This window comes from Syngnathus acus, chromosome 15 (assembly GCF_901709675.1).
Source record: "Syngnathus acus chromosome 15, fSynAcu1.2, whole genome shotgun sequence".
Classification (NCBI taxonomy): Eukaryota; Metazoa; Chordata; class Actinopteri; order Syngnathiformes; family Syngnathidae; genus Syngnathus; species Syngnathus acus.
This window is the reverse complement of record NC_051100.1, coordinates 11388775-11404327: the sequence shown is the minus strand read 5'-3', so window position 1 is coordinate 11404327 and position 15553 is coordinate 11388775. Positions and strand designations below refer to the sequence as shown.

At 44.9% G+C, this 15553-nt stretch overlaps 2 protein-coding genes across 2 annotated transcripts; one reads left to right on the top strand and one right to left on the bottom strand.

Annotated features, from left to right (window-relative positions):
* Positions 1-950: 950 nt before the first annotated feature.
* LOC119134449 lies at positions 951-6223 on the bottom strand. Its single transcript, XM_037271122.1, has 7 exons — positions 6035-6223; positions 4512-4638; positions 4238-4419; positions 3976-4169; positions 2868-3027; positions 1570-1685; positions 951-1492 (listed from the first exon to the last, which is right to left on the bottom strand). The coding sequence occupies exons 1-7, from the start codon at positions 6099-6101 to the stop codon at positions 1136-1138; spliced, it is 1203 nt and encodes a 400-aa protein (XP_037127017.1). The 5' UTR covers positions 6102-6223; the 3' UTR covers positions 951-1135.
* A 477-nt stretch (positions 6224-6700) lies between these two features.
* si:ch73-52p7.1 (uncharacterized protein LOC100321084 homolog) lies at positions 6701-10150 on the top strand. Its single transcript, XM_037271126.1, has 2 exons — positions 6701-6798; positions 9256-10150. The coding sequence occupies exon 2, from the start codon at positions 9308-9310 to the stop codon at positions 10061-10063; it is 756 nt and encodes a 251-aa protein (XP_037127021.1). The 5' UTR covers positions 6701-6798; positions 9256-9307; the 3' UTR covers positions 10064-10150.
* Positions 10151-15553: the final 5403 nt, after the last annotated feature.

The window sequence follows — 15553 nt, the reverse complement described above, 5'->3', positions numbered from 1 at the left end:
AGTTAGTTGCATGTACGTGTTCCCTACAAATTCTGATGGAGAAATGATCAATTTAATTTAGTAAAGTGTGTACTTGTTACTCACATGTGACCAACACTGATATTTGCCTTTGATAAATATCAAAACAGGAAAAGACGGAACAGGCACAGACTGTAAAGCCATACTGAACTACTGATTGCTTTCGTAGATTGATTGACAACTGAAGTATCGGAAGTGAAATTGTACATTTCTGCATACCATTACAAGATCATGCAAAGAACATAAAAATATTGAAATTGTCTGGTTATATACAAAAAAAATACGTTGTTTGAGCACTTTTTTTTTTAGTTCGACCTGACCAAAAAAAACAACAAACCAGGTTCAAAGTGTGAGGAGAGTTGAGAGAGTTAACACACGCGCACACGCGCACACGCGCACGCGCGCACGCGCACGCACACGCACACGCACACGCACACGCACACGCACACGCACACGCACACGCACACGCACACGCACACGCACACGCACACGCACACGCACGCGCACGCACACGCACACGCACACGCACACGCACACGCACACGCACACGCACGCACACGCACGCACACACACACACACACACACACACACACACACACACACACACACACACACACACACACACACACACACACACACACACACACACACACACACACACACACACACACACACACACACACACACACACACACACACACACACACACACACACACACACACACACACACACACACACACACACAGAGAGAGAGAGAGAGAGAGAGAGAGAGAGAGAGAGAGAGAGAGAGAGAGAGAGAGAGAGCGAGAGAGCGCGAAAGAGAGCGAAAGAGAGCGAAAGAGAGCGAAAGAGAGCGAAAGAGGGAGATAGGTGCAGTATCTCATGAACATCAAAGAAAACACACGAGCACGCGGGCGCTTTCTGTGCAGCCTTGCGCGGGATCAATTGGAGCGCCCGAGACTCGAAAGGCCAAAAGGTTTGCAAACAATTGCATTAGCATCACAACTTAAGACCTCATGAAGAGAGCATGAGCTTTTTTTTCTTGGGCGGGGGGGATTCTAGCAGTGCTGACTTAGATGAACGAAAATGTTTTTAACTCAAACCTTCAACTACGATTCAGCTACGATAGCCCTCAATGTCCTCGTCAGATGACAGTCTGACGATAACTTGGCGTTTCTCGTAAGCATTATCGTTCGAAGTCTCCATGTCCTCATCTTCGTCTATTCGCTCGCCCCCCATGTACGCCTGATGATCTTCATCCTCCATGTCACCAGCGGCATCCTCTCTGAACAGTTCCGGCTCTTCGTGCGGTTGCGGCTCGTCGGACTGCTCCGACTCTTCGTGCACTTGCGGCTCGCCGGACTGCTCTGACTCGCCAGGCGACACGGGCTTCTCCTCCACAATCAGCGGCGCGGATGAGTTGGAAACCGACAGGGATGCTACGGGGGTCTCATCAACAAATCCGTTGAAGCGCTGCGAGGCGCACACATGAGAAAAAGAAAAATGTCAGACAAAGGCATCAAAACGACACGGACATGTAAAGCTCACACCAGCGAGGATGGTAGATCGGATGAAGCTTTGGCCTTTTTCCAGCAAATCATGAGGAGGACGGTAAGGACGGCAGCCAGGACCAACAGAGACACCACCACAGCGGTGATGATGTGCTCTACATTTAAAAAAGAAAAATGAAAGTGTATTTGCATCCGCTAACAGATTGCCCCGTCAAAATGCTTCTTATAACATGACTCGGCGATTGAGGACCGACGTGTCTAACGCAGATATGGGCAAACTACGGCCCGCGGGCCACATCCAGCCCACGGGGCCGTTTCATCCGGCCCGCCAAACCTGAATAAATTGTATTATTAATTTTTTTTGGGGTCATTTTCCCTGCAATTACTATGTTTCCCCAGTAGATGGGGAAGCGCCCGCCCGCGCATTTACTCCCGGGAGCCGTGTCGGAAAGCTCGGTGCACACTCACAAGTGCGTACTCAGTCGTACGTAGTAATTTCATCTATCAGTGCCGAATTTCGAGTGTAGGTTGTGACATCAATATTCTCGTAATTCGCGTACTGAGTTTTCAGATACAGTTTTACGCTAATGCCACCCACAAACCTTCCCCTGGAATCCTTCCATTAAAATGAGTGGCCCGAAGAAAAGAAAGGTGTTAAAAAAGAGTGGACAATTTGGCTCGACCTACGTGTGTGAGAAGACGTTCAGCCACATGAACGTCAACAAAGCCCGTCACAGATCTAGGTTAACGGACCGACACCTCGGCTCTAGCCTAAGAATTACCACAACAAATTTTACTCCAGACTATGATGCACTAGCAAAAAAGGGAAACCAACAATACTATTGATTTCTAAATTACTTTATTTAGATGTATTCTTTCACTGATTCTTCAAGATGATGTATTTGATCAGAATGTTTGCCGTTGGATGTGATTTCGCCTTATTAGATAAACATATTTCATAAATCTGACCTGCAGGCGCGGAAGTGATGGAAAATGTTATTCATCATAACAGTGTCGTATTTAATAAGAATCACTGATAGTAGTTTTTTGGTGAAACATTTTTTTAATGCTGTTAATAAATGCATTTGTTTTCAAAAAGCTTTTTTTAATATCCATGCTTTAATATCTACTAAAAGTAAAAACCTTTTATGCAATGACCTTTACATGTCATTTATATTACTTCACACAAACACTACATCCATCTGCTCCTGGTTCGGCCCCCCGGTCAAAATTTAGAACCCAATTCGGCCCGCAAGTCAAAAAGTTTGCCCACCCCTGGTCTAACGCGTTGTGATGTCATGCGTTGACGTGAGCGGCCGCAATTGAACACACTCAACTGTTTTCCTGCATGGGCTGAGCGCAGTAGTCCTGTGTGCCGAGAACGCCAATCCTCTCCAGCTCCCCCTTAATAGTGGCGCAGTGCTTCTGCTGGCTGGCGTCCACGGGCAGGTTGCGCTCGCACACGTCCTCCGTGCAGCGCAGGTCGGCAAATGACTTCTGCAGGGGGGGGGGGCAAGGTAAGTTGGAAGGGAGACGTGGCCACTAGGAGGCGCCAGATACACACACATCAATTAAGATGGGCTCTTCGATGTTAATATAAATTATAATTTGGGGGGAAAAAAAACACCTCTTTACAAGAACAAACATTTTGTCAGGATGGTTGATTTCTGAATGCTTAGTTTTCCAAGATCAATTCAAAGTTTGACAAGGGGAAAGATATTTCAATGAGTCAATTTAAAACAGGGGTGTCAAACTTTTTTTTTCACGGGCCGCATTGTAGTCATAGCTTCTTTCGAAGGGCCATTATGACTGTCAACCCAAATAAATGTATGAGCACCTCATATTATATACAGTAAAAGCTACAAAAAACACTGACAAATAACTCATTTTCAAATCTGGTGAGTAAAAACTGGTCAAATATCTAAAAAAAAAGATATTAAAAGTGAAGACAATTTGCAATTCTAGTAATGACACACGAATTTGATGCACAATTTGTCTCGCGGGCCACATAAAATGATGTGGCGGGCCGTATCTGACCCCCAGGCCTTGAGTTTGACACCTGTGATTTAAAATGTACCAAATTATGTTGGAATTATAACAAAAGCTTTTTACTCTCTCACTCTCAAAAACAGCCATGAAGATCAAAATCCTAGAAAGATTCATCATGTGCTGTAATTCCCTTTCAATGCCACAAGGTAGCAGAAAATGACAATGACTGAGTTTGACGTAAGCTATTTATTAGCTGCAGAACATAACAGCTAATGACAAGCATCTAACAAATATAATTGAGACCATTAACACTATTTATTGAGCAATGTGTTCTAATAATACGTTCCATGTTGGTTTGTAGCCACTCTGTCACCCCCCCCCCCCTTTACTTCTTTAGGGCCAATAATTGGCCAGACTGTCAATCTATGTCTGGCGGACCCCCAGTTGGAGGCCTACCTTGTTGATGGAGACATCGTATTTGAAGACGGGCAGAGGGTTGTCCGGCTGCACGTGTCTCCTCTTCCGCTTATCTCCGGCCTGCAGACTGGTAACAAGCGCATGCTCGTACGTGAGCCACGGATGTTGGAAGCTGATCAGCACCGTGTTATCATGCTGGTCCAGCACGGTCACAGGAGGGAGGTCCAAGGAACCTGAAGAAAAGGGGAAGCCCTTTGCGTCTCTACTCCACTTGTAACCATGGAAACGTGGCCAATCTCACATTTTTGATCAGTAGGAGAGTCCAAATAGTAGCTGAAGGAAATGCCATCGGCGGGAGCCGCCTCCGATTCCTCCTTCCCGAGGACGGCGGTCACCGTCAGGAAGTAGTCCTCCCTCTGGTCTGACAGGAAGGACACGTCCGCCTGCAGGTCAGGCGGGTCCACCCACAGTGGACCCATGTCACTGCAGAATGACGGCCAAAACAATTGATCACTTTAGGCTTGGGTAGAAGAAGCCAATCACATTCTCACACTCAAAGGATGGAGGAGACAAACCCCTGCGACTTGAAGATCTTGCCGATGTCCACCCGGAATCGGAGTCCCGTAGGTGGGTTGTCATAGCTCCATGCCACCTTGTTGTCCAGGTTGCGGCAGTGCAAAATCACATCACTTGGGGGCGCCACTGAGCAGACACATTTAATACACTATAATACATCTTTACTTACATTCACACCAACTTTGGAGACCAATCACTCTTGATCTGGGTAGCTCTTTTTTAATTCCTCAATACGGCGATTGTGATTTAATATGAAATGTTTTCTTTGGGCTGAAGCCCCTGTTGCCCCTGGCGTCTGTGTTTGCGTTCACACAGAGGCAGCAAGTACATTTGCTCTTTTTCAGGTCAAGCAACAATGTAACACAAGCGATTGCTGTCGGTGCTTTCGTTTTGTTATCAAAAATTACGCACACAAGTCAAAACATGACTAGGTGAGACACGATCAAACCGCATCAGTGAGTTAAACCTGCCAAAAAAAGGTCTTCGACCGCAGCGCTCAATTTCACTTCCTGTCAAATCACGGTGGTGGGTTTCAATGTCAGTGATGTGGCTTACTCTACAATGTAGAGTGTACCAAAACCCACACATGAACGATCATGTACTACATGATCGTTCATGCGTGGGTTTTGGTACACGGCGCTCGGCTCAGGCGTCTCCTACTGAAACGGGAAGAGAAAGAGGAAACCGTTCAAGGGCAGCGGGTTGAGGGTGTGTGCTGCAGTCTGGGCTGGGACGAAACACTACAAAAAGAAAGTCAATGCAGGGGGTGTCGTTTTGCCTTGGGAAGCCCCACGCGTGTTTGTGACTACAAGGCATGTGTGCTGAACTTTAGGGGAATACTCAGACGCTAAATCGCCTCACTGAACTACTCACATTGCGGTTGTCGCCGATGCAACAGTCATTAAATGTACAGGAGGAATACAAGCCCGCCCTCCCGATTCACAACATGCTATACACAAATTGTTTTGGGGCAATGGTTCAATCACTCTTTGCTATCGCGGCTACCATTCCGTAGTGGCAACATTAAAGACTACGAAGGGAAAGTGATGTGTTTGCAGTTTAGACTCAAGATCGGTTGTCACACAACAAAAGCTGCTGAATTACCATTATTGTGCTAGCTAGCTGCTTAAAATGGCACGTCATCGTTTACCTTTTCGAGTTGCAACTGGTTAGGAATAAATGATCACGTTAAGTTGTATACTAACCTACCACTGTGCTGTTGCAATTTTCAGGACGAATATGTGCATTAAATTTAACTCGTCTATTCACTAAACATACTTTCAGTTAAACTGACATCAGTGTAGTGCAAAGGCTCCATGATGGCTATGGTAGCTAGTACAGTAATTAATTTTTAATTGGACATGACGAAGTGACGCATGCAAGGAATTAGCCTTGTCCTTAAATTCCCATGAATACACGAAGGCGCAATTGTTTTCGGCAATTGCGAGAATTAGTCGCGTCCCGAATCCCAACCGCAGTGACAGACTCGAGCAGGCTAGCTAAATGAGGGCAGTCTTCTTACCGTGGGCCGATCCGATTCTCAAGAGGATGAAAGTGACGAGAAGAGTGTTCATACACGGCCACTTCATGGCGTCCTCGACAGCCGGAGACCCACTGCCGGCGTTTATGCTAACAACAAGGACACAGGAAAGCTTTGGGTGGAACCGACTTCGATTCCATTTGGATACAACTTCCGGTTGTTGCACAGCGTCAGAGTGACGTCTTCACACACTCCAACTGTTTATATTCTCGTTTTTTTTTTTTTTTTTTTTTCAATAAAAATAAATCGTACACAAGTAGCGTGCAGAAGAAAGCATAGCCAGTAATAAGTAAACTGTGCAATATTCATGCTATCTAATCATCATCGTGATATGACGTGATATTACAGATTTGTGAATACTGTTGGAGCAAAATTACAATGTAAGCTAATAAAACTTTCAGCCGAGCTCATGAAAAACGGCTTGTTTCTATTTTTTCACCGTATATAGACTATAGTAAACTTCCCCAAACTGCCCTGTATACTCTTGCCAGTATAAAAACAACAAATGCAAAAAAAAAAAAAGAAGTTTTTTGCAATTCTGGACAGGTCTAAAAGTACTAAATATGCAGCTGGGTGTGCCTAATGAATTGGTGAGAGCAGCGCATACTCCAGCTTTTTTTTGTTTTTTTTGCATACTCCAGTTTACTTGCGGGAAACTTCCCACATCCTGACGTCAAGCCAACATGTGATATTTTCTTCCCGTGCTGCCGCACACCCCGACGCAGTCACGCAGAAGCTCTTCAGTGGTGAGTTACACGCTACAATACTGCTACTACATAACATTTATCAAAAATGATGCTCTAAGCGTGTGCACGCGTGTGTGCGCGCGCGTGCGTGCGTGTCTGTCTGTTTGTGTGTGTGTAAGGGGAGGCAACAGTGATACTTTGTAATGTACACTTGTCATTGCATTCCTCCATGTGTGTTACATAATATTCTTTTGCTGATAGACTCGTCACATCGAAAGACTTCAGCTGCCGTGGTAGCTGGCCTCACTCTTTCCTTCCTTTCAGTATGCATCCACTAAACTTTATACGAAGCCCGCTCCGACATTAGTGTAGTGGAAATTGATCCAGTCAAAATCCAGATCGTGGGACTGTTACAATCTTGTAGCCAGAGAGGAAGAGAAAAAAAATAATTGTCAACATATTCCACATGTGGGTTCTTGTTGACATAAACAGAGACTGTGTTGATGTTGAATCTTCTCAAATATGAAGAATCATCTTGTGTGTGCATTAGTTGATGCCTGTGCCATGCATTTCTAAAAACCTCACAGGAATATTCAATTTCATTCCAGTTATTTTTTTATTCCTGGTATACAATGAAAATATTTAAACGTGAGCCTGAAACTAGAGACCGCTTCAGTTTTTATTTCTACGTGTTTCTGAATGTAATACATACTCTCATAATGATTTTAAAACCTTTTTTTTTTATTTGAGAGACCCCTCACAACAAAGACAAAAGTGTGCTGGGTTTTGTTTACAACCGCACAAACTGTATTTAGGGATGCCGACGAGACAGCGACATCTTGCAGGCTGTAATTTGTTTCAATGTGAGTGAGCCCAACAAGTAACGCAAACAACGACAACCATAAGCCAAGTTCTAAAGAAGCGTTTCCAATTCCAAGGAAAGACACATTCTGTCGATGACAGAATGTAAAGGGTAAAGAAGTTGTGGGGAAATGGGTTTTAAAAAAGACAACACTGTGTTCTGGTTCCATTTGAGCCAAGGCCAGAGCAGGAATGCAGCGGTCAAGTGTGCCTGCGTGCTTTTGCCAGAATGGATGCGGCAAAGCAGCCAAAGCAGGAAATGTAATCTTTTGTACAAAGACTGAACTGGAGATGCCCCAGAAAGCGGTCCAAGGCCTGCTGTAATTATCTTTAATCGGGGTGACAAGTGGAAGACGGCTTGCTACTAAAGCCTACGCTCAAGAAAAGGAAATCATGCTGCCTAAACATCAACTACTGTGCTTGGATTTTGAACTGATTTAAAAGGGAGTATTCTTTTTTCATAAGGAAACAATCTGAATATTTTTCTAGTTAACAAAAACATCACTAAACTGTGATTGGTTGTTACCTGAGCCGTGAGCAACTGTGATGTCATTTTCAGTCGACAGTGAGAGACAAAATGGCTGCCCCTCAGATGGATTTTAACAGTTCGATTTTGCTGCTTAATTCATATTCCACCAAAAAATATTTGTCCGAATATCGTGTTTAGACTAGTGGGGACGCATACAACATATTATTGAACAAACATTTTGGGGGTTGACTTCTTCTTTAAACTCAAGTGTGTGCATTCTCCCCCACCAAAAGTCCTTAATTTTGCATTAAATGTAAACATATATCACACACATATTTTATAAAAAGCAGCAAACTGAAAGGAAAGTGTTTTATTGCGAACAGCATCGCCCGCCACCGTTTTTGCAGTCAAGCTGAGAAACAAGTCCTCTGCAATGTTTGTGTATTTCATAATGCGCGTACTTTTATTTTTTATAGACTGAATTGATGAGGTCAGCAGGTGTCTAAGTTCCCCAGTAGATGTTTATGTCTGCCGCGTTGCCGAAAGCGAGGCGGCGCACAGTCAGTGGCGAAGGACCTGATTGAGTCCAGATGTCCCCAGATCGTCTCACTTGTTAGCAACCAAGACCGAGAGCGACGCGCTCATATGCTAAGAATGCTGCACGCTACAAAACCCGAATTAGTGAAAAACACATGTGTATGTACGTCGTCAGTATGTCAGTCAAAAGATTAGGAACGCTCACACAGCATGATCACATATTGAGGGTGTTGAGTTTTTTTTGTTTTTCTTCAAAGCTGCCACACTAAAGTCATGGCAAGTCATTCGTTTGAGAATGCAGTATATAGAGGCAGCAAGACAAACATAAGCACGAAGAAAGGGAATCTTGGATTATTTTCATCCGACATGACAGCCAGCAAATGGGCTTAGACATTAGAGTGCCTTATTGTTGGCCATGAGTGAGTGCACATCACAGAGAGAAGGCAGGAGGGCGAGTTAAAAAAAAGCATAGACATAAGAAAGATGCTAGACAAAGTAGCATCCAATTGTCGAGGTTGTACTTATGGTTTTTGGTTGAGTTGATTGGCAGCACTCAAGATCCTTTGGCTTTTTTAAACCTCATTTTATAAACTTGGCAAATTTGGCAGGGTGGGTCTGTGGTGACATTGGGTTTCCTCATCTTATTTCAGGTCGAATGGGAGTACCAATCAAGGTGGTGGCCGAGCCCCGTGCCCGTTAGCGATGGGCTCCCTGGGCCCCCCGGTGCCGCTCCTGTGCGTCCTGCTGTGGGTATCGGCGGCACCGCAGCGCTCGGACTTGCATTTGGCCTACGTGACGCACGACAGCTTCTACTACTACTCGTGCAGCCAAGAGCCGGACGCGTGCAACCAGGCCTCTCTGGACGCCTGCTGCTGCAGGGACATCACAATGCCAAGTCTACGACGCCTCCCGGCGGCGCCCTTCTCCTCGCCCGTCTTCCACATGCGGCACCTGACCGTGTGGTACACGTCGCCCCGGAACGCCGCCCGCCTGCTCAACAACTCGGAGGTGCTCCACCTCACGCTGATGGACTGCGGCAGCGGCAGGCGTGGGGAGAGCGCCGCCCTTCCTTTGGAGGGACACTTTGCGGTGCAGCACCTGGAGCGACTGAGCGTCATCGACTTCCCGCAAACACCCCAAAGAAAGATGGAGCCCGAAAGTGACAACGACCTCCATTTTGACGCCGACAGGTGGAGGTGTCGGGCCACGGTGGCGCAGGTGCAGGACATCTTCCTGGGGCGTGAGCTGGGGGCGGCGTTCCACGAGCAAGCCCGGTTGGGCGTCATCCACGGTTCAGTGCTGCGGGGCGGCGCCGCCGGCGTCAAAGTGTACACGGTGCAGACGCATATCGACAGCGATGGCACCATGCCCTTTCCCGACCTGCGCCTGCCCAAACTGCCGGAAACGTCCGTCATCTACGTCAGCTTTGTGTATAAGAGGGAGCAAAGCGAGGATTAAACGCATCACATTTAACAGTCACCAGGAAGACCTGAGCCATTATGTTGAAGTGTTTTATTGATCTTCAATAAATGGCTGAAAAGTGAACCGGCAGCTGTGGCTCTCCTTTCATACATATGAGGCCATGACAGGAGGGATTCTGTCTTAACCCATAAAAAGAGACCATTTCATCAATAACGCTATTGATTGAACAATTTCGGTTATAATATTAACCTTTATAAAATACTACAAAATATTTACAAATATTTTTTCAATAAATAACCTTTCGAGCACTTTTTCGACCCCCTTTTCTGCGCCATGGCAGTAACCACAAAGAAGCGCAAGGGGGCGGCAGATACACGTGAGTTTTCAAGCAGGCCTGGACAACAAGGGCGACCTGGAGCACAAGTGGTGCAAATGTGCCTCGCTATACTCGGGTTGAGGGTTTGAATCTCGTTTTGTTTGTTTGTTTGTTCTTTTCGTACTTGAATGGCTACTCACCGGATTTCCCTCACCTTCCCTGGTCTGGCATCTCAGCTTTTGAGAACATTCATCATCCAAACCTACCACCCTATCGTTAAAAATAGTCAACCGACATGACTGATATTACACAAATTTGATGTTATATTAATCTTTTTAATCTTATAGGCCACCACTCTGGCTAACAAACGTAATTCTTCCCCCAGTTTCGGTCTTGCTAGCTGAGTGGCGTCATGAAAAAGACACACAAAGTGCTATTTTTGAGGCACAAAATGCTAATTTTGCCTCACAAACGTTGATGCAGAACCTCTTATTTTGAGCTTTGATGTAACCTGCAATTGACCTGCAACCAGTCTGTACTTTTTTTCAGTAGGTGTGTAGTTTTCAAGACAACGCACCTGCTATCCAACCACATTAACATGACAAACATGCTAAACGTGAATGGTCGCACCTGACAGGTGAATTTGCAAAAGCGTCAGTAGCGCGCCACAATTGCAAGTTGACTTTATTAACGCTCATTACAGGCCCAGCTGTAAATGGGCCCAGATTTGTCCGTCTCGCGCCCACTAAAACATGTTTATCATCAGACGTTATTGTTCGGCCGCCTCCTTGCGGGCGACTCAGCCATGTTGCTCTTTTGAAAAGGGCAAATCAGCTATAATTCAGTTTATAAACGGCGGCGGGGTGAGCAGGGAGGCGGGGGCGAGTAGCGGAGAGAAATGCCTGCATGAATATTCACGAGGGCCTCAACTGCCGCGGCCGGTGATTCATTAGGCATATGTAAATATCACTCACTTTAATTGCCCCTAAACCGACTCAACATAATGTTACCATTAGCAAATTATTACTTATTTGTTATACTAAACGCTGTGCGGAGACCAAGCCATCGCAATTACAATGATTTTTATTCACTGACAACCCATTGTCACTATATTTGGAGGTGTGCGTACGTGTTCTTGTCTTTCTATGTATGCACACAACATGATGGTCCACCTTGACTGCAGAGACGTTTCAGATTGTTCTTTTAACGGGTCTACACAAGACAAAATTAAAATGAGGTTATTTAGCACAACAGGAGGTTGTGCGTATGTGTGCATGTGTGTGTGTGTGTGTGTGTGTGTGTGTGAGAGAGAGAGAGCGTTCTCGTCTTTCTACCATTGGGGACGTGACCCTTGACATCAGGCAGGCCACAAAAGAAAAAGAAATTCTTACATGAGCTCATTTTGAGTGTCCATATGTGTCCGGACAATTAATTTGTGTGACACATGGTGGACTTAAGTGTGTATTCATGGGGGACAAACACACATTGCACATAAACCGCTTCCCCTCATTTATCATTTTTTTCCTCCGAGACAGAAAATTGTCATCTTTTAGCTGCAAACTTGCCTGTTTTAATTGACGTTAGACTAAGTGTCTGAAGAACTCATTAGAAAACAAAACAAATCACCAACAAATGATGGGGTGACTAAATTAGCATCATTACGCTCGACGACAACAGCTTGCGTCAGGATAAACCATCAAAAATTTAAACATTTCTGAAGGAGCGGGATTTCTAGTCGTAATCTCGGCTCCAGCTGTCTGAGTATCAATTATTCAAAAAGTGTGGCACAATCAAATTTAACTGGACTTGCCTCCGTGCTGTAAACTCTGCCAAATGAAATGACTTCCAAATAGTAAACAAGCATTTTTTATGGCGCGCTCGTCAGGCGCTGATTTAATATACACTATGTTTCGAATTAAAGCCGTGCTGAAATATCCTCGACATTTAAACCAAAATCACACAAACAAGGAGGATAAATTTTACTAGAAAATAAAAATGCATCATTGTAATATACAAGTGTTCTCTAAAGAATAACAAATGTTCATATAGCATAAACATGCAAAGTTCATGTACATTATATGATACTAAAAAACATCATTTCACGTTTTTTTTCTTTTTTAACTCAAAACTAATCATTTGTCTAAAAGCGACAAGTCCACTGTGGTTGACTGACAAACCCGTGATTTAAGTGCATCATTCCAAAACAAACTAAACTCTTTCAATTTCATCCATAGCTGAATTAATTTAAAAAAAAACTAGCAGAAATTCATGGAAAGCAATTACATAATAGTAACGAATACTAATATTTTGGTTTTATTACCTCACAAAAATCCACAAAATGCAAAGTAATGTGCAAGTTAATGCAAACTCCAGCAGCAGATTCTCCCTGTAGCTCACTCCTAATTTTGCTCCAACCCTAAATAAATATTTAGACAAGTTTGAACAAAGACGAATTATCCATAAATGCATTCTTGTCATATAATATCAACCTTCCAAACAAGATGCAAATAATGACCAAGTTTATTTTACTCAAATAACACGAGAGCTTTATCAGTACTGTGGCTTTTTTTTTTTTTTAATCTCATCATTAATTAAGCTAATAATGAATGAAAAAGCAAAAATTAGTGAATTGGTTCAAGCCATAAATGGGAAAGAATGACAAATTGCAAAGTAACGCCAAACTGAGAGTGTGCGGCCAGCGACTCAAACCGGCCGCGGACGTGCAGCACATTTTGCAACAATGTTGTCATCATTTAAGAAAAAGGGGGAAAACCACAAAAACGCCAGCACCCTGCCAGTTCCCGTCTGCCTGACTGGCCTCGGAAATGTTTTATCGAGGCAGCAGTGTTTTGAAGCATCGGCAGTGGCAAAACAGAGGGACGGGGAGAGATAAATAAGCCGCAGTGTGTGCTTGTGTGTGCGCGTGCGTGAGGAAGAGAGTGTGAGGGAGCTCATAAAGTAGCCTGATGGATGATCTCCTTTCCCCCAGAGGGAACAGCACCATGTAAATTGGCCCACACAATGCATTATGGATAAGGCAGTTGAGATTATAGCTTGTTAATGTGTCCCCCGCTTACCCCCCCCCCCCCCCCCCTCCCCTGTCCGCTCTCCATCCCTCTGTTCGGGCTCAGGCAGTGACATGTTCGCCTCATTGTGGAGGTCTTTTGGGTGCAGATGGAGAAGGAGCTACTGCTGCGACTTGCGTATCTCGGGTCCTCTGTGCACTTTTTTGGCGCATCAGCAAATTTTGCCACCACGCTCCATTGACACGCGCAGACCAAAATTCAAATCTGCAATTTAGTAATTGTGGTTTTAGCTTGCTATCGGACAAAATGTTTTGAACCACGGGCAGTGATGTTTTTGTGGGTGCTCTCTTGATAGACGTGTCTACCAAATCTCATCTTGTCAAGTTGAACTGGTTTTGAGGGAAATTCTTCCTAAACATGAGCCAGAATGTGTCTTGTGTTTCATCACGGGGGCTTCAAACTTTGTTGCCATGCTACACCAACACACAATGACCAAAACGTTTTGATGTCTTTTTTGCCGCACCTAGTTCTTGTGTACCCGGTTCAGATTTAGTAGCAATGGGACAAAATCTCTAGGATGGGTTTGTCTTTGAATGAAAAGGACAAATGATAGAGCTCTTTACATGGTGATTTCAAACCAAAATGGCTGATTTCCTGAATCTTTTCAGGCTTGGCCTCTTGAGACTTTTTTGTGGGTCTACTCATGATCGACATGTCCAGGAAATCTCTCGAATGCTGTTATGTCAAACAGGTTTTGGGGGCTGAATTTTAAAAAATCCTATTCCTATGAAAGTGAGGCTTGGCTAGGAGTCAGCTAAGCTAACAAAGTTAATGACATGCTACATGAAATTCAAATCATGTAGTCCACAGTATTGTGGAGCTTATTATGACTCAATTCATCAAAAATGAAGGCAATGATGTGTGTGTGTGCGCGCGTGTGTGTGAGTGAGTGCGCGCGCAAGCGCATGGTGCCCCGTTCCCATTAGAACGGGTCATCTGTCTCTCATGGAGAGTTTTCACGGCTGTGGAGCGGATTAGGCGGCCGGTGAAAGCGAGACGAGGGAGCGGGACGAGAGATTAAGGACAGAGCGGTGGGAGGAAGCGGACGAGGACAAAAGCGAGTTTCAGCATCCGCACTTGGCACACTGGATCCGACCGGTCAGTCTTGTGACTTGTGATGACATGCTTGAGAGACATTTAAAAGCATTTGATGAACGTTGTGGCTCCAAAAGCACTCATTCAAATACGCTTTATTGTGCGTTATGTCTGTCTGCGTCAATACTGCCCCCTGGAGTGCAGTGCTACAACAATAAACCTTGAAATTAATCAACCTGAGGTACTGTAAGTTTTTTCTTTCATCTGTGTGGCCTGGTCCAAAGTGGCCCGGTGGTTGGAGACTACTGCTTGAGAGTACTATTTTACTTGTAAAAGTCAGGCTGTCCCTCGAAAGCGTGCACGAGTCACCTGAGAAGACACAACAGCTCTAAAGGACGGACACTGGAAAGTGTGGGCGCACAGCAGCTCGTATTTGTAACGTATTGCCTCGGCGCCGCCGTAACGGGCAAAATATGATGACAGGCTTTATGGAATGTTTACGCCGCCTCCGCTTAACGGGCCCCGCCACGGGACCTGATGAAGGCCTTTAGCTAAACATTAAGAGGAAGACTTGCGACTATGCACGCGCACACGTACGCGCACACCGCTCACACAAAATTCCTCATTTACTCTCACAAACTTTCAGTCTTAAGCTCCCTCTGTCCCCCACTCACACATACACACACGCCGCGCTCTCACACACTCTCTCACTTTGCCCCACACATACAATCGCAGTCACACTCATCCACTCTTACACTGGCTCTCTCTCACACACTCGGTTTCTCTCACATTCACGCACTCACACTCATACACATTCAAACTCACACATTTACACACAAATGATCACAGAAACTCACTCTTAACTTCTCACGTGTTACTCACATACTGTCCGTCTCTCTCCCTTCATCTCATACAGGACATAGTGTCTTGCCCACTTACTCTCACACATACACACACACACTCTCACGTTACACTGTCACCTTGCACATACTCGCTCTGTTCTACACTACTATGTTCCACACACTTTCCTTTCATATATACACACTTTTATACTCTCGCACACGCACACTGTGTGTCTCTCTCTCACAC